This window comes from Anneissia japonica, unplaced genomic scaffold (genome assembly GCF_011630105.1).
Source record: "Anneissia japonica isolate Jap-2015-1 unplaced genomic scaffold, ASM1163010v1 scaffold7766_len575116_cov191, whole genome shotgun sequence".
Taxonomy (NCBI): Eukaryota; Metazoa; Echinodermata; class Crinoidea; order Comatulida; family Comatulidae; genus Anneissia; species Anneissia japonica.
Window position 1 is genome coordinate 141,755 of NW_022694700.1, and position 24,536 is coordinate 166,290.

The 24,536-nt window shown below is 33.2% G+C and overlaps 1 protein-coding gene across 4 annotated transcripts in view; it reads left to right on the forward strand.

Moving 5' to 3' along the window:
- LOC117101163 (ATP-binding cassette sub-family A member 2-like) overlaps positions 1-24,536 on the forward strand; it is an 86,967-nt gene that overhangs the window by 44,139 nt on the left and 18,292 nt on the right. For all 4 annotated transcript variants that reach the window (XM_033241046.1, XM_033241045.1, XM_033241048.1 and 1 more), the window contains exons 8-26: positions 3,083-3,175; positions 5,353-5,460; positions 7,462-7,524; positions 7,952-8,572; positions 9,532-9,660; positions 12,539-12,803; positions 13,488-13,767; positions 14,516-14,630; positions 15,210-15,400; positions 16,436-16,586; positions 17,737-17,941; positions 18,438-18,596; positions 19,050-19,224; positions 19,485-19,616; positions 20,495-20,575; positions 22,120-22,316; positions 22,590-22,787; positions 23,460-23,768; positions 24,264-24,443. In XM_033241046.1, coding sequence (XP_033096937.1) covers positions 3,083-3,175; positions 5,353-5,460; positions 7,462-7,524; positions 7,952-8,572; positions 9,532-9,660; positions 12,539-12,803; positions 13,488-13,767; positions 14,516-14,630; positions 15,210-15,400; positions 16,436-16,586; positions 17,737-17,941; positions 18,438-18,596; positions 19,050-19,224; positions 19,485-19,616; positions 20,495-20,575; positions 22,120-22,316; positions 22,590-22,787; positions 23,460-23,768; positions 24,264-24,443 — 3,652 coding nt within the window. The remainder of the gene's footprint in view (positions 1-3,082; positions 3,176-5,352; positions 5,461-7,461; positions 7,525-7,951; positions 8,573-9,531; positions 9,661-12,538; positions 12,804-13,487; positions 13,768-14,515; positions 14,631-15,209; positions 15,401-16,435; positions 16,587-17,736; positions 17,942-18,437; positions 18,597-19,049; positions 19,225-19,484; positions 19,617-20,494; positions 20,576-22,119; positions 22,317-22,589; positions 22,788-23,459; positions 23,769-24,263; positions 24,444-24,536) is intronic.

Sequence of the window (24,536 nt, forward strand, 5' to 3'; positions counted from 1 at the left end):
TACCTGATGATGGGCTATGCCCGAAACATGTCGTATCAAATAAATTTCTACTGAGGCAGATTAAAACCGTGTTGCTTTTGATTTTATATCCTATCACTCTGCCTATGCAGCTTCTTTGATTTTATTACATATATATATATATATATATATATATTTATATATATAATATACAATATTTACAGGACAACATTCATTGAGAGCTATATTACATGATGTACCATAATAAGCAATTAGTAGAGCTCCGCATAGTACACTATAGGAAAATTATTATACGAAGGTTAGATTTAATGTTTGAAAAAATTTTTGAATGCATTAAATTTAACCTATTAAGTATAGTAATTTTCCATTTAGTGTACGATGCATGCTCTATTAATTGCTTTATAAGTCAATCGCCGTCTTTTAATTTTAGTTATTTATAACCAACTGTTGTAGCAGTCATCGGCTGCTATAGTGATATGATCAGTATACGTGTGCGTATTTACATTTAGCTGTGTGTATGCTGATTTTTGCTTCTGCAGTACGCATTTAATTAACTACACATCAGCAGTACAGTATGGATGATACAATGAATAACTATTGTAATTTATATTGTGTAAGAAAGAACTTGTTTGTAATGCTATTTTGATAGACTTTCGTCAAAGAAATATACATTTCAGCATTCGAAAGAGAATACATTCACAGACCTTTTTGGTCGGTGCATGCAGACAGACAGGTAAAATCGTGCAATGATTTCATAACTAGGCTAGGCTACGGCCTAGGTGGTAGTAGGAGGCCTGGGCGGCCTCCTGCCTGGCCGTAGGCCTACATCTAAATTTGGTCTGCGAGTCTTTAAAATAGGTCTAGAATATTCCTATTAAACATTCAGTTTGTTGTGTTTATGAGGGTCGATTGATTCAATGAATTCCTTAATTGTTCATACTTCATATCGAAAGCATAGCCTTAAAAGTGTTGTCATTATAACAAATTAATTAGAATCCAGAATTTACTCAGGTGTGTTTTTTAACCGATTATTTACATCCTTGTTATGCAAGGTTCCTTTCACTAATAAAGAAACTTAATTTACTAATTTACACTGGTAGTTGCTGTTGTGTGCATGACTTTTACACCGTCCAAACCCACAAAGAACGTGGAGAGGAATTCAAAACCAGGACTGTGGTGAGCAGATCAGGATAATAGTTCTGAGGCCCTACAAACTTTCTAAAATAATTAACTTTCTTTTATGATCTATCAATCCTTGAATTTGAGTATTGGTAATGTTGTAATGCATTAGAGGATTCCTTAATGAATCTCAACATATTTATATGATATATATGCAGCCTATTATATCTATATATTTTTTTATTACTTTAGGTTACTTAAAAGCAAAATAATCTTGAAATGCTAGTGCAGCTGCTGATTTCCATTTGTTTTTTTTTTCAACGCAATGTAGGGTAATTATTACAATTTAATGCATGCCATAAAATTGAAGATGTAATAAGTGTTTTGAGAAAACATAGAATGATGTTTATTCAACATTTCAACATAAATAGTTTTTTCCTCAATGCATTGCACTTGTTTATTCTATTGGAAATAATGGGATTTTCTTTCCTTTAGGAAATTATCTGAGCAGTAGAGGAAATTTAATTGAAATGCATTGTAGGATAGATACTGACTGATAACATTTTATAAGCAATGTAGCAGTATACTAAGGTTATAGGTCATGACACAAATTCACATGTCATTAGTAGTTATGGAATCTCATTGCAGTTTCTCTATTGGAATTTTGTCTTTGCTGGAAAACTATTGTAACAAACATCAAAGTGACAAACTTTGTGTCTTGTCTGTTTAGAGTTGGTTAAATGCTAAATGTCTCAACAAACATATTTATGTTGATTTTAACAGACAACAATATGCAGTTTTATGCCTGGCTAGCTCATTACCAGCTTCCATGCTTTATTTGACTCAAATCTTTGTATCATGCATTGATCATTGTAGATCTACCCAGTCCTTGTCAACAATGGCCGTATTCCACTGGCCGTTCTTCGTTAAACCACGCCCACCTGCGCAGTGGTAAAATCCTACTTAATGAAGACGACCAGTTGAATAGAAAACTGGTAAATACTTGACAAAACAAAATGGCTGTATAGTTACCGCAATACATGCTGCATAATCAAGGCTGCTTCGGATTGTGGCAGTATGGGTTTTTTGTAAAAAAATGTTTTCATCCAGTTTTTGAATTCTGTTAGCCTACAATTATTTTTTGACTTCAATGTGGGTAAATATTATAATTTTTATTTTCTGAAATTTAATCTAAATTATATTAACGCAAATGTTGTTGCTAAACTGACCGGTCATATTTTTTTTTTAGTCACATGCATAACTTAACGCTGATTAACGCATTCTGGTTACGTTAATTTTCCTTGTCAATGAAGTCTATTTTACGAACCAGTCGAATGAAAATAGTACTCAACAAAATTCGTACTCAACAAAATGAACCGTTCCAATAAGCCAAATATCATCTTCATTAGCAAGATATAATGTAACACAAATATATAAATAGTAATACCCTAATTTATGATAATAGCAACATGGATAACAAAATCAACAATTGTAATGAATATCTTGTACAGCTTTATGATATTTTTATATTGATTCAAAATTCACATATTTTTCATTATTATTGTATTATTATTTTTCTTATTATAGTAGTATGTGTTAAATCATTCTTTATTCAGATATCAATCGATACAGTACAAAAGAATGGGAATAAATAATTCCAGGACATCGACTGGTTCATAATCCATATGGGGGAAAAAAAATAAACTAATGAGAAAAAACAAAAGTTTTATTTTTGTATTATATAATAATAATTATTATTATTGGTATTATTGTTATGAATATATTCTTCTTTAAATTTTAAATTTATATAGCCTTTATTGATTCAATGTACTTTCTGATTTTCGTCATTTGATTGTATTTTATTGTATGTGTTGCTGGGCCCTGGAGGAACAGTGCTTTTGGTCCCTCAGGGTAAAGAAGAAATAATTAAATAAAAGAATAAACAATGCAAGAAAATAAATATATATATATTTTTTTGATATAGGATAATTTAGTGAGTCCAGATGGTCTACAGGATATTGCCTGCAATAAAAGAGACATTGCTCAAATATTCAATACATCTCGGGGCAACATAACAGTAAGTTATTGGATCACGTTTCGCATAACACATAAATGTGCAATTATGCAATTTCTTGCTGCTTGAAAAATTTCAAAGTTACCAATCGCAAAGGTAGTGTGAGAAAGAGCAACATCTTGCATACTGTACTTTTAAGATAATACATCATATTCTGCTTCTGTCCTTCTTTTCTGCATTTTGGCTCGTTGCCATTATTTCAAGGGCTATTATGTGTTCCAGTGACCTTTCCAGCGCCATATTTGCTAAGTGTCTTCTGATCTGATATGGCAGGCTTAATATATAATAATGTATAGATATTTACAGTGCAATATGCAGACTTTTATTAATGCACATTAATATATAACTGTATGTTTCATCATAGTAATGCATAAATCAAGTAATTGCATAAATAATTAATGTGTATCATGATTAATTAAGGATTTCGACTGATAAAGTATTTTTAATCTAAGAAAATGTTAGATGCAACTGCATACTGTAATTACAAATGAGTGTTCTTATTCTTCAGTTACACTTACAGTATTTCATGCAGTTATAATATATCAACCATTTTGAAAATATCTACTGTATATTATAATTATGCTTATTCCAAAGCCTACAGTCACAGTTCAAAACGGTGGTCCTCAATAAATGTCTGGGATTTAAAACCTACCAGTCTGAAAAACTGTAACAACATAAAACATCAATGTCTTGATCTCAAGAAGTGAATATGTTTTTCACTGGACCAGTACTTATTTCCCGACCACATGTTGTTGACGCACATACTTCTGCATTCCATAGCTGTGTCTCAGTGACACAGTCGTTTTTCAAGCACATTTGGTTTTCAGGCACAGTCGGTTAACAAAAACATTTGATTTTCGTCAACCACACTCGTTTTCGGTTTCTCAATTAATCAGAGTAAAACATTGCTTTAGCTGCCTCTGAACAAAATATGCTATACTGTAGGCCCTATTGTAAATCATGTTAATTTTAAAGCAAACAAAAAAAAAATAATAGAGAGAAAAACAAGATATTTCCCCATACCCATTAACACTGCTGTTGTTTCATGTTTTAGTGGTTTTTAAATATTTTTATGTTATGAAAAATTATTATGAGACTGCTATTAAAACCTCTATTTACGCTTATTTCAAAGCCTACTGAAAAAAATCATTACTGCTGTTTCATGTTTAAGTGGTTTCTAAATATTTTTTGTTATGAAAAATGATATGAGACTATTATACCTAAAGTGCAATGCTAATTGTCCATGAAGCATGCTTTGTTAATGGCGGTTTCCATTGAATCGCTCACCCTATCGGCGACAGTCGCAGACAGTTGTCGGGAAGGTTGAACCTGGTTCAACTTTGCCAATTGCATTGCAGACGAATCGGGGTGCCTTCCCGATTGTGTCAGGGCAGCTAGCAATGCACCCTGATTCCTGTCTCTTATACACATCTTTTACACAGGGGGACATCGGCCATACGTTGGTGACATCGCACCCACCCCCTTCCCTCTCTAGTTTGGAACATCAACCCCCGTCGAGCAATACCAGCACCACGACTGTGGATTCGGCTGTAACATAAATCCGCTTTATTTATCCCAGGTAAAGCTCGGTTTTCATTGAATCGCTCACCCTATCGGCGACAGTCGCAGACAGCTGTCGGGAAGGTTGAACCTGGTTCAACTTTGCCAATTGCATTGCAGACGAATCGGGGTGCCTTCCCGATTGTGTCAGGGCAGCTAGCAATGCACCCTGATTTGTCTGCAATGCAATGGGCAAAGTTGAACCAGGTTCAAACTATCTTGACAACTGTCTGCGAATGTTGCCGATAGTGTGAGTGATTCTATGCAAACCGAGCTTAAATCATAAAACATGATCTAACCACTGCTTTTCTGACATTACGTAACTAAAGAAATAACTGAACGGAATAACATGCATCCTATGTTCTTTAGTTGTCATATTGTTCTTTTTGTTATTGAAAAAAATCACGATGTTCACTCGCCCCGCTCGCTTACCCTCTAGTATTGGTAAATTTTTTTCAAAGGTAAACCCTTTAAAACTTCATAGTATTGCCACATCCGATTTATTTTATCTACAGTTCTATGAACTATATTTTGAAATTTTAGATAATTTTGATTTTATACCAGAAACTATATAAACATTTTTTATTGTAATAAATAAAAAGTTTTGTTATAATTTATAGGGTGATTATTTGTCACGTTTGTGCAATGAGGAAGGTGCATCAGATGTTTTTGAGGAATTCTCCCAAGTTTTACGTGATCAACTTAATTCTAAGATAATAGCAGACAAGGTAAGATTTCTTTCTTGAACCAGTGATACCAGTAATAATTGCGAGCCTTTAAAATTTCAGTAGGAAAATGGAGGAACAGTCAAATTTGATTCTTCTGCCCTTTTACAGTTTTGTTTGTTAGTTTTCCTTATAGCATTAGGATAATTCATGGTTATTTTTCTTTTTGTTCATAAAAGGCATAAATGCAACTTTATTGTAATGTACTATATGAGACTTGCATTATTATTATTATTATTATTATTATTATTATTATTATTATTATTATTATTATTATTTTGATAAAACCTGCCTTAAGGGGAAATTAGACAATGGAGAAATTAGAGAACAATTGAAAAAACGACATTAAGGGGAAAATGACATGACGTTAAAAGGAAAGTAACACAAAAGGTATTCCCCTTATATATTATTATTATTATTATTATTATTATTATTATTGTTATTGTTATTGTTATTATTATTATTATTTTTGTGTGCAAGTGGAATTCCATTATGGAGATTTCAGTAATGAAATATTAAATGAAAGTTTTGATTAATAATAAAATAAAGTAGTTATATGTTGTTTATTTTTTTTAAGCTTACCTTACAAAATATTTGAATACAAATGGATAATAATGATGATGATGACTGTTAATAATAAAAGGTGTTTGTAAATTAACAACGATGAGTTATTTTACAATTTCTATAAAATATGTTTCATATTATGACTTTTATATCTCGCTTACATTTGTACCATGTCCATGAGAACATATAGCGATACTACAAATAAATATGATGATCAGAAATTGCTAATATGATTGTATAGTAGCCTGTTTAATTAATTCAACCTTTTAAAATGTACTTGGCCTATAAATGGTTTTTAATAGAAATATTACAAATCTTGATAATGACAGCATGAGGTTCACTTATTATGGAAAGCTCGCAGGCTAGCCCTTCTTCACATCCATGCACAAGGACATTACTGTACAAATACTTGGAAGAATTTCATCTAGTCATCACTTGAATATACTGTGAAAGGTTCTCTATTGTATAGACTAAAGGTTTTTTGAAACTTTGACAGTTTACTAAATACCCTTAGCATATACAATAAAGAACCTTTCACAGTAGATTACTGTACAAAACTGTAAATAATACCGCTGTGCATGGATGTGAAGAAGCTCCCAGGGTAAAGCTTCTTAGCATCTGCCATTCACATTATTTACAAATTTAATAATCATGGATATGAGATTCAGGAATTCCTGATGATGACATAACTAATGTCGAAATATTGAATCCCAATACAATGGCGTGTGTATTTCAATACTTGAAGGATGTGTTATACTTCCTTATCTGAGATTAATCAGTGAACCTTTGAAGTTACTGAAATAATTAAATTATTTTTTAAATATAAAGGATTAAGTAGACTTTATAAACATGTTATTATTTGAATAGATTTATTATCCAGTAAAAAAATATTAAACAAGCTCCAAACAGAAAAAAAATGATGTAATTTTATCATGTTTCCATATTTTAAAATTTATTTGAACATTCACAGTGGTGGATTCAAGGGGTGGGAGGGGGAGGGAGGTGGAGAGGTGGGGTTGCCAACTCATAGATAACCTCATAGTTAGTCACACGTAATTTTTTTTAAAATTTGTTATGACATTATTGAAATTATTTGTTGTAATATTTAATGCATTATTACTACTGTTGTTTTTGTCTTTATTTATTTATTATTATTATTATTTTTGTTTAATGTAAAAGGTATCTCTTGTTAAACCAATAAAAGTAATAGACTTACTACGTTTATGGTTTCAGTAGCCTTGATCACGCGAATGACATAATTTTTATTGGTTTATCAAGAGGTAACTTTTCAATTAAATATTTCTTGAAAGTAGATGAAATTCTTTGAGAATTATTGCTGTTTAATGTTGGAAGTAGATTCTAATTATCTGTATATTTGAACTTATGTAAAACAAATAATTGTTTTTATAATCCTATGAAATTATTAATTTCAAATTACAGCTGAATATATCTCTGAACGATTTGATGAATACGAGGAAGTATGCTGAGAAGGCTTTAGCCGATGTAAGTATATCCAGTTATTATATTCAGCTGGAAACCATAAGGTACCATAAAAGGACGGTATTTCTATGATGATACGGGGGTCCCAATTCTCCACTTGTCATAGGAGCCCCTCCTAGAAATTGACTTGATCTTACTCACTCCCATAAGCAAGCAAAAACACAAATGAACGTAAATGATCATATCACAAAAGAATATAATATCGGGGCTAACCTTGACTTTGTAAAACAGACAGTTAATTCCATGGAGTTCCCTCAAAAATATGAGATAAAAATGTAAAAATATAAAATATTAAAATCTAAATATAAACATGTAAAATATAAAATTAAAAAAATCTGAAGTTTACCGAAGTGTATAGCTTTACTCATAAAGTATAGTGGAAAAATTTTTTAAAGTACAGTGATAAAGAAAGTTTTATTCTTTCCCTTAGTTTCAGACATTTGCTACTTTTGAAAAACATCTTTATGATTTATATGTACTGGCATCCAAGTTACCAGAGGGTAACTGTCCAAAACCACCAGAACCAGCAACAACAACGCCCTCAATTGAGGATGTGGAAATGACCACGGTGAAGAGTAAAGTTTCAGAAGGGGTATCAGATAAACCAGATGACATAACAACGGTACCGTCAAATACAGTTAGTTATGATAGTGGCGACGACAATGATGATATGTTGTACAACGCTTCCGATACCGACGAGAACTTTTTCACAACAGTTACGACACAGATGCACACAAAAATGAAGGTCACACCGGTGCCCCTGGTGAAACCTAAGAAAAAAGCAGAAGATGCTAAAAAGAAAAGAAAAATTAGCCCCCAGAAGAAAAAACTTCTTAGGTTATATAGACTCTGGGCTAATATGCAGCCGGTTTTGTGCGGGAAGGAAGTTCGGACGGCTACCGACGAGCAGATGGAGAATGGGGACTACAAAGCGCTTGGTTTTGATCACCATCAAAAGAGAAGCTTTGAGATTTTAGTCCATATTTTGTTCAGCAACCCAAAAATACTATATGCACCAAATACAACTGATGTGAATGCTGTTATTAACCAAGTAGGCATCTAGATATTTATATATTTTTATATATTTTGATATATATTAATACATTTTTTTATTGTTTAACATTTAATGATCATTCCCTTTTTCTTTATTTCACAAATGTACTCCACACAAATGTGTGTTGTAGTGTTTAAAGCCAGGCTGTGGAGGAAATTTTTTTTTATATGTTGTACAACTGATTTTCTACGACACAAAAACTATTTTTGATGAAAAACTTGCAGATACAGATTTTTGAATATTTAAAAACTCCGGGAAAAAGGGTTTTTAAATATTAAAAAATCTGTATCTCAACTGCTTCTGAGTTTTTCATCAAATATGCTTTTTTGTGTCTTTGAAAAATCAATACAAAAATATCAATATTTTTCCCTCCAGGATCTGGTTTTAAGGCTTCAAAGAAACTGGATAATGGAACAGGGAACAATGAATCTCTGCTTTTTGTTTCTTCCCAGTTTAAGTGTTTTGGGGCATTTTATGCACTATATCAGACCAACACCATTACTTTATTATTATTTCTTCTGAGTCATGCATGCATTGCAGGCTTAATTCCATCCCAAATCATTCACCGCCTACCATGCACCCATTTGAGATGATCGTAGAAAAAAATGTCTAACCCAATAACGCTTGTAAGCAATGTGATAAGTATCGCTCTTCTGAATCGATTAAAGGCTCACCACTTTACCACTATGTCACGTGCTCAAATCAGTCAATCATTTTTTGTTTTTTAATTATATATATACATGCAGTGTCTACTGTGATATATCTTCCATAATATTTTTGTGTATTCATTTCCTTATACAATTGTGGATGCTTGGTCATCCTATTTTTTTCTCTTTCTCTTATTGCCATGATTTGTATAATAAATGAAATGCCATGGAATGACTATAAACTTTAGCACATTATATTTATGCTATTGTTAGTATATAAACTATTATTAAACTTTTTGTTTTTTTTAGGCCAGTGATTTTATCTTTCTTTTCAACAACATGACACACTTATCAAATGTATGGCTGAATGTTTCCAAGGAGATAAGGGAGCAACTCTTTGACAACAGGACAGAGAGGGCGGTAGAGTGGATGGCAGTGGTGAGTAATTGATATTTCATTAGTCGAAAGAGCCCTAGATTTGTCATGTGTTACAATCTTCTGTTTTTTTAGAAAGTTCATTTTTAAAGAGTAATATCTGTACAGAGACTCAGTTAATGTTAAACTACTTAAAAATGATGGGTCCTAATATATATTTTGCATTATTATCTGTTGTTCTTTTACAGTTTGTTTACATATATTCAATTTGAATCTGAAATAGTAAATTTTACCAACATTTTTTAAACTTAATAATTTAGCCTATGATCTGTATACTGTCAGTTGTTTAATTGTCTGTTGCTTAATATATGAAATAGAAAAGCAAATGTTCATTGTCATGTATATTAAGACATATTGGGTTGAAATACTACACCAATAGAAATAGTAATATCTGTGCATGGTGGTTTTTTTATGCTTCCATGCTCTATGCTATATTGCATTGGACATCACACTAGGCTGGTATTCTTCCTGGTATATTTATTGGATTAACTATTCACTGGGCTTTGGTTTTTTAAATAATATCAAGTGGAATATCTTCCATACTTATAGTTAACATGGTTTTAATCCATCTGTTTTCAAGATAACCAATGACAATGGTAATAAAATAATAATAAATAATAACATATAAATTATCTATAATTATTAAATACAAACTCTACATAAATAAGTTCACTAATTAAGTAACTAAAAACAGTACAAAATTTTGCAGTTCTTGCATCATGCATCGATGTCAATGTAAAAAGTGGCTACAATATCCTTTGATTAATTGGATTGTAACGGAGCGACTTATCATGATGAAGGCTCTACAAATGACCATCAAAATTATTTTTAGCGAGGACAGGACAGAAGCATCTAATATACATGGCTTCAAGCTGATAATTAATCTTCGATAACTAGCATGATGCCAGAAAGGAAACTGTACAAGATACAATGACAACCATTATCGCAGAGCACAGCATGCCATCAATCAGAAATAATGTCTCAAACAAGAACACTAGTTTATTGTATATTGTTATGCATCTTTAATTAGTCCATGTAAAAAAATTGGTTAGCATCCATTTTTAAAATTTTCGTATGTAGGGAGGGAGGTTTTTCTTCTTTTTTTTTTTGGTCAAACCTGGAAAATGGTGCTGTGCGCTACATAGGAAAACTAAATTACAATGTTCCTGAGAATGTATAAAATGAAATAGATAATAAAACAAATGAATATGTTTCAAATTACTTTTCAAGAAATGAAGAAACATCATTCTTAGTAAAGGACAAAATGCATAAAGACTGTCCCCGAGTTAAACACATACACAAAATTTTGTGCTGGGGTCAATTCTTTGTCATATTTATAGAAAAAAACGTAGGTTGGTGACTTTTTTGATGTCGGGAGGAGATGCTAAGATTTCCTTACTATTATACATTGTAAAAGTTTTGATTTCATATTCATTTTAGTTAGTAATATCTTCTATCATTATCCTTTTTTGTGATGCTTTGTATTATCCATAAAAAAATTATTAGTTTAGGTCAAGTAAAAAAAAATACATGTTTCTTGTCCCCGCCCGCTTCTGTTTTTGGAGCCGCCTTCTATTTTTTGTTATTTATTATTTTTTAATTTCAGAAAAAGAGATAAAAAATTAGCCAAAAAAACCCAGTAAAACCCAGTAAATACCGTATTTTCGGTACATACATCGTGCGCCGAAGTCTTCATGGCCTATACATATTGCTCTCCAACATTCACATATGATACTTGTGAATTTTAATGCCTGAAAAACGATGACTAGTCAATGGCCTAGCTAGGCCCACATTCATTATGATGCGCGACCGCCTGCTTGATCTTTCAATCTCACAGGCCGGTGATGAAAATCATCATACATCACCACCGAAGCGAGCCAGGTTGTAGGCCTAGCTCTAGCCTCAGGCCTCGATTATTATTACATTATTTTATGTGATTATATATTATACATTACACCTAAATAGGTCATCCAAGCGTATGTGTATTGTTGGTGGAACGTGGCAATCTTATCTTGGGGAAAAATAACAAAAACCATAATAACAAAATAAAAAAAAGTAATAAATACGAAGTGCCTCCTCCTTCCTTTTTTCAGAAAATCCGGATGAGAAACATTTATTTTTAATTTTCTAGGCTGGAAAAGTGATGAGGGAGGGAGGCATATTTCAAAAAAAGAAAAAAAAATCAAATCCAAAATACATTTTTTTTTTCACAACACATGCGGGTGAGGGAGACTAATATTCTTTTTTATTGGGCCTTAAAAAAATTGTTGCCGTTATTTATATAGTAGTATTTACTGTTAATTTATTATTGCAGATTTTTTTCCCCTCCTGGATCTGATTTGAAAATTGAATTTGAAAAATAGAATACATTGTGGTAGCTCCTTGGGTATAGGTTCACCTCTTAAACACCAAATTGGGCCAATTTTAGAAGTTGGGTTTTTTTTTTTATTGTAGCAGCTAGATGAAAGGGACATGTCGCTTAGGACCTATCAAGTGTATTTTAGAGGCCAGATGAAAGTGTTGCTTAGGACCTATCAAGTGTAGGATTTCTGTCCTAAACCTCTTTGAAGTTTTTTGAGCAATTTGCATAAAAATTATTCAAAATGTATGTGTATCGTTATCTGAGGTTAACTGAGTAAATATGGTGAATATAAGAACATACACCAGCACGGAATTGAAAAATTGTGTAGTTCATAAATTTCAAGTATATATTATGCTTACAAACAAAAAGTTTGACTCAAACTTTTAAAATTAATTACTAATCATTGACTGTGTTTAATTGTTTACAATAAAGTTTATTTATTACCTCTTTTGTATCTTTACTGTTCATTTACTGCTCACCCTTCAAACAATCAACTATGTAGAATGTTTTTTCTTACAGATGCAAAAGGAGCTATACAATCATAACATGCTTTTTCCCAACATAAGCCTGAATGTTTTCCCACGGGAATATATATATAATGCTACCAACAATGCCACATCGGTGCTTTTGAAAGAGTTGAACACCATTGATAATGCTGCTTGTGCCTGGCTGGAGATCGCATCTTACTTCAATATGGATATCTTCAAACCGTTTCCAAGTGAGGAGGCTCTGGTTGACTATGTCTTGCATCAGGCTGCAGCAGACAATGTTACTGTTCTTGCAAGTAAGACTTATAGAAATTGTTATTACTGTTATACCGTCAATGTTAGAATAAGTGGCGCTCTCGAATAAGTGCAGCACCAAACCAGATTTTTTTTCGCTAAACGCCGCTATTGAATAAGCACCGCAGTGCTTAATCGAGAGTATATATTGCCCTGTGTGTAATGAAACACTTTGAGAAACAGGGTTTTAAATACAAGATATACAGTGTCGACTGTCATGTGCAGTGGATGCCCGGCTTTAAAATTGTGTCCCTATCTCCCATAAGTCACAGGAGTCTCTGTGAATTCAACGTGGTGTCATGCACTTGTGCGAGCAAATCAACTCTTTTGGAAACTAATCCATCTTTTGCAAATTCAGAATGTTGCAAGTTTTTTATTGTATTAGTAATCGCCTCCCTGAAGTTAACTGGTGAAAGGTGTTGCCCCTTCCAGGTATCATCTAGTATATATAATATAAGATGTGTTTATAAGAGCCTCAAAGAAATTTCCCAGATGAAGCTTCTTGGGACCACTGTTAAAATTATATTATTCACAATCACAATAACATTTATTCAGTTCTACAAAATGTAATAATTTATAATTATTATAAAAATAGCATTTTTACTGTATAGAGAGAAATATATATTAATTTTGGCAAGTTTGACATTTTACACATGTAGTAGCTAATCTTTGTCCTTTGTTTTTAGATGTTGTTTTTCAAGTGGATAGGAATGGTGAACTTCCACCACACACTGTATTCAAGATTCGTCAGAACTCGTCGTTCACAGACCGCACAGATTTAATCCGGAAACGTTACTGGACACCGGGATCAAACCACCGTAATATCCTGGGCTATTACACGTATGGCTTCGTTTGGATTCAGGACCTTATAGAGAGGGCAATCATCGACATGAGGGTTCAACGAAAAGTGACTGAGCCAGGAAATTACGTGCAGGAATTTCCATATCCTTGTTATAGACATGATAAGTGAGTATATGAAGACAGAAGTATGATGGTATCTAAAATGTGTTATACAGACCAAAACAGTGACCTTGCTTGCCTCTTCGATTGTAATCTACATTTTAACGGAGGTGTATTTCACTCTTGCTCAAACATTTAACATAAAGCATTTGTATGCTACTAGTTACCCCTTTATGGATAGAGATTGAGAGAGGCAAATACAGTTGTACAAGATTTGGTAAGGTTTTCTTTGTTATGAAACATACCAGTGATAAAATGTACGAAAGTCTGAAACTTCAGTGGGGTCATTTTGGTGAGGAATTGAACAATGCACCAAGAAACAATCCACTGCTGCTCTTTTAAAAATGAATGTGCAGTGTTGTTTAATATGCACATGTGTAACAGCTTATAAATGTCTCTGATTAAAGATGTGCTGTGTATTATACTTTATTCCACACATCTAAAACACAAAGAAAGCAGTGATGGTAATTGAACCGTGGACCAATGCTATCTAATACATCTGCACAGTTTAGAACACAGCACCAGTTTAGCTGACTGAGCCATGCTGCTTTCTCAATTGCCATGTCCTAATAAAAGTGAGTGGTCAAAGTGGTATTCAAATCCCACCCTTGCTGATGAGAGTCAGAATTGCAACCGCTTTAGAAACTGATATATATTTTCAAAAAGAATAATAATCTATCATTAATTTATTAAATATGTAATTGATAGATATATTTTTGTTTTATTAATTAATTTTAAAAAATCTTATTTTCAGGTTTTTGTTTACAATCGAACACATCATGCCAATGATTATGATCATTTCCTGGGTTTATTACGTGTCTATGCTGACCCAGAGCATTGTGTATGAGAAGGAGAAAGGTTTGAAAGAGGTAGGTAGATGAAGACATTGGCCTGTCAGTATTTCTATATGGCAGATTATGTTGTAATTCAAATGTGCTCACTAAGTATATGACTTGTGGGTATAATTGTTGATTTATATAGAACATCTATTGTCCTTTTATGTCATATGCTGCCCATAGGCACAAGAGCTACAGTAGACCAAGAATTCAAAATGACAACCTCAGATTTAAGAGCCAAAATGACTGTGCTAACTGCACCCACATAAACAAAACTCATGACTTTAGATCATTATCATTTGTCAGCATTTAACCCAGTCTTGCAATGGAAACAGCGCTATGACATGCTTAGTCTAAAAATTGTCTAGTGCGTGGTAGTTGGGGCGTGAGGTGTGAGAGGTAGTATGTATACGATTACGACACAACACAGATAGTCATAAGATATCGTAGAGTTTTGAACAAGTTCAAAAAATGGTAGTGTCGTAGTGCAGCTTATCGTAAGAAAAATCGCAATGTTTGAGACTTGTTTTGATATATTAATAATGTATTTTTAAGGGTGAAAAAAAGAACTGCTGTTACTTACTACTATTTACTTTCAATGCTTCAATATAGGTAATGAAACTTATGGGACTAAGCAATGCAGTGCATTGGGTGGCCTGGTTCATCACTAGTTTCTTGGAGATGTCAATAACTATAATTGGCTTGGTTTGCATCCTCAAGTATGGAGATGTCCTAGTCTACAGCAATCCAGTGATCGTGTGGCTTGTCCTCACAACTTTCTCAATCGCCACCATCAGCTTCTGGTATCTATTTCTCACAGTATCTACTTTATTGTCATAATCTAAAGAGAAACATTAATATCCATTTATATGGTCATTGATTAAATGAGAACTGCTTCTAACTCTAAATCTAAGCCTGGTTTTCATAAAATCGCTACAATGTTTTCGGTGAAATCGCTGTACTGCATTGCAGTCCCTGTCGTCGCAACCGGGAAGGCTTACCGATTCGACCGACCAATCAGAGCATCACCAAAAGCTGTCAGGAATAGCGTGTAGCGATTGTATGGAAAGCAAACTCTTGTAATCAGGAATTATTAATATATGAAATATTAATTTGTGTTTGTTGCCTTAACATTACATAATTTAAAAAAAGACTCTATTTTCTATACTTGTCGTGGTGCACATAATAACAGCCATAGAATCCTCCAAACATTTAACAGCTAAATGAAATACATTTAAATTATGTATTTAAACTAACAATTTTATTGTGACAAATAAATGTGATATTGCCCATATTTTGTGTAATATGACATCATGCCCATATATAGGCACATCACACAAATTTGTCACATAAAATTTAATAATGTGGACAGAGATTTAGATTGAGATATGTACATTTGTGGCAAATACAAGCCAAACCAGTCACTCTTCGCAAAAATTAATTTTGAGTTGTTAATATAGGGTTAAAGAGTGAAATGAGAGCTATAAAATGGTAAAAAAATCATTCAAATCTGACATTTCCTTATGAAGTTACAAGCGTGTGAACATACACTGTTATGAGAAGTCAGCCTTCAAAGTTTATTATTTAGGGCATTTCTCATGCAGAAACTATCATCAAATCCTAAAAAATGGGGAAAATAACAGCATAGCATGATGTATAGATATATAAAGGTTAGTTTAGTGCAATAAAATAGATTTTTAAAATTTTGACATTCCAGCATGTTTTGGCCATTTTCTCTGAAACGCTATTTGCAACGAGTGACTGGTTTGGCTTTTCTTTGCCACATTTTATCATCACTCTTTCTCATCTCAGATTTAAATCTTTTCTCTCTTTTTTAGCTTCATGGTCAGCGTGTTATTCTCAAAAGCTAGGCTAGCAGCAGCCTGTGCTGGTATAATGTACTTCACTAGTTATGTACCTTACCTGTACATTGGCATCAGAGAGGAGACAGCTTTTCAGGACATATCACTCCTAGCAAAAAGCATTGGTGTAAGTTTCACTTTAGTTCAGGCTTTAATGATATATGTATTAATGCGTTTTACTATATATGACATGTTCCCACAAAAAACTAGACAAAGTGACAAAATATAATACATCACTTTATTCTCATAACTTTAAATTTAAAGCATATATTAATATTATATGTAAAACAAAAAAAAGCTCTCACCCATCAGATGTTGTTAAAATGTTGTCATATGATAGAAATGTGAATATTATACAAATAATAAATGTTTATGAGTGCAATGGGAAGAATATTTTCATGAGTTGAATGGAACAGTCAATCTTTCAACTCATGAAAATATTCTTTCCATTGCACGAATACATTCATTATTTGTTTTATAACTCACCTAAATAGATCAGTTCGACCTAGGCCTAGCTATCCTGGCCTACATATCCTCCGCACAAAACCAACCTAGGGCTAGGCCTAGGCTAGAAATCCGTCAGCGCATTTCAGAAAATAAAGGCTGAATTCCGCACAGATTTTGCGCAAGTTTGAGATATTTTTTGAGGTATTATTTACACAATTAGAATACTTTACACTTGTTAATAGTTAACAAAATCTCCAATACATTGCACACCGCTAAGACAAGTTCAGCAAACAGTAGGCCTGATGAGAGAGGTTATAGGTGACGTAACGTCGTTTCATGGTTTTAACCTTCCAGAAAAAGTCAGTCCTGCGTCTTTTTTAACCAATCAAAAGATTGTATTAGGTTGAAGTCATCTCGTATCCATAGGCAAAATGCAATGGACTATACGGGTGAAAAAAAAATGCACGGTGGAACAAAATTTCAACAATAAGCAATGAAATGAGCAAAATAACTAATGTCACATGGTACGAAATCAATCTATCAAATAACTGGTATCTATTGAGGTGTGTCATAAAACTAAATAATTTAGGATTAGACAAATTAATTTTTGATTTGCTCAAAACGATTACTTTGCGACTTTCATTGGATTTCAAGTGAATGCGTCATGCATTATATTTTTTTGAATTTTGAATGAGCACTTTCTTCCATTTGCATCATTTACATCAAGATAACACATTTGATAATTTATAAATTTCGCACAAAATAACTAGTTTCAGTTGTCTGCAAATTTATGATAAAGCTCATACATTACTTTTCTTCCAACAATACAGTCGCTGTTGTCAACCACAGCCTTTGGACTGGCAGCTAAGTACTTTGCATTGTATGAGGAGGAAGGTGTGGGTGTCCAGTGGAGCAACATCCATCTGAGCCCGGTAGAGCAGGATGAATTCAACCTCCTTAAGGTGATCATCATGATGGTAATCGATGCCTTCCTGTACCTGATTCTCACCTGGTATATTGAGGCGGTACATCCAGGTAAGTCCTTTGATATAGGCCTAACATGATGATATGATAACATAAAACACATGCAATTTATAGAAAGTTTGATAATGATAACAATGGAGACAGCAGCAGTGTTGACTTGACTCTAATCCATAAATGAGATTTTGTCTATGAAGAGTATTTTGAGTATATGTTTGTTTTGTGAAGGGATTGCCTCTTAGAAAAGCTACCAGGCATATTTGGCCCTTATGCCTAAATAATGCCTAAAATAGTGAATTATATATTTAAATAAATAATCACCTATTCAATTTGATCTTGGCAAATGCATTAAGGTTATCTACTTTATAAACTTTCTTACATAAATCATTTATATTTATTATTCATATTTAATTCCATCAATGTTAATTAATAATTAGCATTGTTGGAATTTGATATAATTTGGCAAAGCATTAAACATACACAAAATGTTTTGCTTTATAACCTCTTTTAAATTTGTTCCTAATAACTACTTTTAATTCATAATCAACAGGTTCATACGGCTTGCCCAGGCCATTCTACTTTCCCCTGCAGTGGTCCTACTGGTTCGGTAACTCGTCTAGCTCTTGTTGCCCAGGCTCTCAGGGAAAATACAGCAACATGTCACTGATGGACGATGACCAATCATTTGCCATGGCAGAAGCTGGACAAGGTTGGAATAATATTTTCAGTGTTTTTGGATCTGGATTTTATATCTGTTTCATGGCTTGAAATTTAAAGTTGAATGAATAAATAAAATAAACCTTGCTGTTTTGATTGGAAGCCTACAACTCCACTGTTGTACCACATGTGCAAATTGCTTATTTTCAAGAAGAAAAAAAAATCTGTTTATGTTGACTATACTGATCTTTTGATGTAAAATAGTTATTAATAGGATCAGATTTAAATTTTTTGTTCCTCTTTAACCCATATAGTTTCTAAATACACTGGCTATGAACATATGAATAAAATTAAAAACACACCATAATGTTATATAATATAGCAAGAATTTTATTTTGTTATGAAGAGCATTTATAATAGCACTCACTTATCAACAAGAATCGACCCTTAACACATATAAGCATAAAAGGAGTAATTTTAATCTTATTTTTTTTCTCCTCTGTAGGCCCTCATATGGAACCAGAGCCATACCACTTGAACATGGGTGTGTCAATCAAGGGGCTTACCAAAGTGTACAAGACAGGCAAGAAGCTAGCAGTCAACAACCTTAGTTTGAACCTGTACGAAGGTCAAATAACCTCATTCTTGGGACATAATGGGGCTGGCAAAACCACCACGATGTAAGTTCAAGAGCTGTATTGCTATGTCATTGTTCAACACAATAAATCTTTGGAGTGTAATATTTGGTATATTTCTAATAATAATTTTTATTTTATTCGTGTATTTAGCACCATTTTCAATTGCATTTGTTATAATTAAATAAATTAATTGATATGACAATGTTTGTTCTCTTGTATAGTAGCATTTGTCTCTATGTGCTTCAATATTATATTTGTTGTTTTTCTTTATTGTATCATATATTCTATTTATTTTTATATAGGTCCATTCTGACTGGCTTATTCCCACCTACTAATGGGACAGCGACCATATATGGCAATGATATCCGCTCGGACATGCTGGTGATTAGGAAGAGTCTTGGAATGTGTCCCCAGCATAACGCACTCTTTGACAAGTCAGTCTTCTACCTTTAAAAGCATTCAAAAATTTGTTTAGTCATTAAAGAAGATAAAGTTAAAAATGTATTTAAGTACTTGTAGATTTTTCTGTACCTGTTCTATTGAGGTGGAACCCGTTTGCTGGTGGTTAAGAGGCCATGCCATTCAATCTAGAGGTCCTGTGTACTAATCCTAGATTTAAAAACAATCAGAATTCTAAAGACTAAAGAACAACTAGACTGACAAAAAAATAATAATGTTTTTTTCCTTTTACTGGTTAACAGGTACAGTAACAACCTACTCTTGCCCCACAGGCCCTAGATATGCTTTATAAACTAAAGCCGGGAAAAACAGCTTCGTACGACGGTCGTACGACCTTCGGTCGATGGATCCAACCCTGCTCCCTGCATTTGACGATGCAACGCCGTCTGTTAATTGTCGTTGACAGTCTGAACGGACCATCATTAAAAACGATCTGTTGCGTGCACGTCATGGCATTGCGTTCTCTATAGAATCGTGACAGTTGATGACTGTCGGACACGCATTGAGTACCTGGTGACTCATGATGTTGCTTCGGGAGTGGAGTTGTTTTTAGTCATGTGGAAAAAATCCTGCTATTAGGATTTTAACCGGGAACCCTCGGATTTGAAGCAAGCTAGTCAACTCCTCTCCATCAAGCCTCATAATGTGAATTACTTTAGAATTAAAATTAGTTCTGAATTTAATTAATGATTTTGAATTTAGAATTTCATCTTGTAATTGGCAAGTTATTGATGTTGGATGTGGAAGAAATGTAGAACAAAGCAAAGTACATTAATTTTAAATGAATGTGGACGAGAGGTATACTAAATAATGATCTACCTTTTTGAAAACATTTTTTCTCTTTTTTTTTCAGATTAACTGTTGAAGAGCATGTTTGGTTTTATGCAAGACTGAAGGGTACACCAAGCAGCTGTATCAAGAAGGAGATGGACAAGTAAGATTTCTTGACTAATGGTGACTGGTTTGCCTATCAGGTGCATTTTTTGGCACTCTGAAGGTTGTGATTCCAATCCAATGCTGGTCATTTGCTCATGTCTTTGATTGGGAATTTTTATGTAGTACATTGTTTCCAGCAATCCAGAAGTCTTAATGAGTATTTAAAAAGAAGTGAAAGTTCAGTGGAATGTTAATTGTTTGCGTAACTGACCTGGCTTGAGCTCATGCTAGGCATGAAACATTCCTCACACCATGTGACTCAAGCTGGATTGTCTGCCAGGTTTAAGCCACTCAAATTGACTCCTCACTCGATAATGTTTTTTAGCTGTGACCTTCAGCAGTGTTCAACCACCTAATAATATAATATTGCCAGTGTCATTTATGGAGAGAGCTTGAACTTTTTGAAAACCATACGACTACTCGCTTAACTGCTATGCTAACCCCATTATTCTTAAAACGAACTTTAGTCGTAGTTTGAGCTAAAACTTCAAAAATCACGTCATTTCGTATGTTCGTATGTTTATATGTTTAAAATGTACTTTTTGTAACTTACAATAAAGTGAATTGAATATAAACGATTATATAAATAGGTCTGATGTATCTCCAGTATGTGTTCAAGAAAAGGGCCATTACGTTTAGCTTCCAAAAGGCGAAATTAACATGTTTTGCTGGCCACATGCAACGGTTCCTGATTTGCACAAAATCCCCTCGCGTTGCTGTCACATAGCTTCACCCTTGCTCGACCTCCAATATAATAGTTCTCCAAAGAAAGCAAATTTCCAGTGACAAATCATATTCTATATTGTTAAATGTTAACGACTAATATAGTTATTATTATAGAATATTAGTTAGACGAATAATGGTCTATTATGAATTATGAGGAAATATGTTTTTGAAAGACAGACGGCAGATTAATATTCATTCGCGTAATACCAGATCTTTAAAATTTCGTCTGCTATTAAAATTAGCTCTTTTCAATGGTTGGTTTGATAGTTGTTGCTTGCCAGGTGTCTTCAGCTTTATTTAGTCGTATTTAGAACTTTGACTACATTGATTGTGAATACAACTTGAAGTTGAAGTTGCAACTAAGACTAAGTGAAGTTCGACTAAAGTTCGTTTTAAGAATATGGGTGTTAGAGTTAAGTAGTTTTTGTATGTCCAGTAATTAAAACAATGTTTTTCTGGATTTCTGTTACTTGTCCACTGAGATATGTTTATGCTGAGTGTGAGACCATACCAGGTCACGCCTGACATTATTTGCGATTATTTCATGCCACTTACTGTAGTCACTGCTACCTGATATGGTGGCACTTAACCTGTTTTCAAAAGTTCTGCTACCTACTACCACATTGTCATCTCTGTGTTTACTGCAAGTTTTTTGCTACTCAGCTTTTTGCTACCAGACATGTTCTTCATTTACAATATTTTGAAATGTTTCTTGGTAGACTAAAATTGTTAATGCAGAATGAATGTTTATGAATACAATTTATATTTCTTTCCAAGTTACATTTATATCCTTATTGTTTTCATATTGTTTAACAGAGTGATCGGTGATATTGGATTGATGAAGAAGCGTAAACAGAAGGTTAAAGGGTTGTCTGGTGGAATGAAGAGAAAGTTGTCAGTTGCAATTGCATTTGTCGGTGGATCTCGCACAATTATTCTTGACGAACCAACTTCAGGAGTTGACCCTTATGCTAGGCGAGCTATCTGGGAGCTCCTACTGAAGTACAAAAGTGGTGAGTGTGTTGTTTTTTTATAAAACAAAACAAAATCAATAAACATAGTTGAAATCCAGCCTAAGTTTGGCTAAGAATTTGACCTGACATTATATAATTTGCCCGCATATGTGAGTGCATTATTATTTAGTAGGCAACATTCACTAACATTACAGACATACAGGGTGACTATTAAACATGCCAATGCTATATTAAAAGAAAAAAAAAAACAACGAATTAAAAGAGAATACCATTGATTTAAACATACTTGCATAACTTCTAAATCATTTTTAGGTCGAACAATTCTTCTCTCAACGCATCATATGGATGAGGCAGATCTGCTCGGAGACCGTATCGCAATCATATCTCACGGGCAGTTAAAGTGCTGCGGCAGTTCACTGTTCTTGAAGGCCACTTTTGGTGATGGGTATCGACTGACACTCGTCAAAAGACGTTCTGAAACTGACTCATCTAACGGGAGCATAAGTAGTGGTAATATATATTTAATTTAATTTAATAGTGTACATTCAGTTTCCCTTCTCTTTTTGTGTAATATAGCCGGCAATTTTGTGAAACTCTAAAAGTAATAAACTTCAGCAGTTATGTTGTAATAGAATTTGTAATTTTAATTTATTAGCCCGATTTTCTCTTCCAGTTAGATAATTTGTTCATGGGATTTGGTTGGAAAATCCACAGACTAAGTACAGTATTGTGGTACTATAACGTAGAATCTTAAATTGGTATTTTCACCAATTTTGACCATTTGAGCCCTTGAAAAATCACCACATTCTATTTTAGTGTCCACAGTGACAGACTTGTATTTTTTAATTACTGTACTAAATAGTTTAATTTTATGAACAATGCTTATTTAAGCCTTTGTGTATTATATCATTATTAATATTAAGTTAGGATAAAAGAAACTCAACTCAGGCAGCTGTGCTGTGCTGTGTGTTGATTGTGTAAGTCTTCTTAAAGTGTTGTATTATATTTAATGTTCCACAGAGATGTCAAAAACTGTACACTTAGAAGCAATAAAGTGTACAAATAAAGCTTTGTATATTAAATTTTCATCAATATCTTTTTAGCTCTAAAGATCAGTTGTGATAATATAAAATGTTCTTTTATTTTAAAAAGTTGTGTTTAACTTGTGTTTCTTTTTCTCAGACTCTGCATTGAGTGATTCTTTAAATGCATCAAAAACATCTGCATCATTCCATTCCAATGCCTCAGAGGCTACCGTCACCTCATTCATTAAGACCTACATCAGGAATGCCGAGCTGACATCAGAAACCATCCAAGAGCTCTCCTACATCCTGCCATCTGATGCTCAGAACAAGGGCATGTTTGAGAAGTTCTTCAATGCTCTTGAAGAAAATATGAGCAACCTAGAGATCACTAGTTATGGACTGGCGGACACATCTCTAGAGGATGTGTTCCTGAAGGTGTCAGAGAAGACAGGAGCTAACAGCGCAAGTAAGTTATCTTCAATATTTTTTGAAAAGAGGAAGCTAACGGCTGTCAACTTTAAATCTTACTGAATTTGTAATAATTTGCCATTCTTATAGATACCAATGTCAATGCCAGACTCCAGTTTTTGTATGTTGCAGAAGTGATTGTTTTTTAAGACACAAAAGTATTTGAGGAAAAAGGGATGTGAGCTTGCTGTTTCAAAGTTAAGATGAATGTAACTGAATTAAAATAAGTGAATAAAAGAAACATGTTAAGTAAAAGTATATAAAGAAATAAAAGAAAGCAAGCTCACAATCATTCATAGCTTTTGAATATTATATCTTATTTTAAATAAAGTACATTTTTACAAGAATCAAAATAAGAAAAATAGTTAATTTATTTTAGCAGTTTTATGAGTCATTTTGTAGTAAAGAATAGTAAAACTATTATTATGGATAAGAACAATGTAAAATATATCCTTTTTTTAAAAATTTACCTTTTATCTTCGCTTGTTTTCAGCCATGAAAGATGATAAGAAGTCATCCAACTCCTGGTTTGGATGTCTTACAAATAGCAGCTGCCGTCCATCTGAAATGGAATTGCAAGATGTGAACGAAGAACCAAGCACGTCATCTGGATCAAGCTTAAATGATGATGATGATGTACCTCTCCTTGAAACAGAGGAAACACCTCCCATAGGTTATAATACATGTTATGTTAATGATAAGCATTAGACCGAATTAGTCACCAAAGATGACGTCATCACATTCAGCTTAAATACTGTCACCAAGT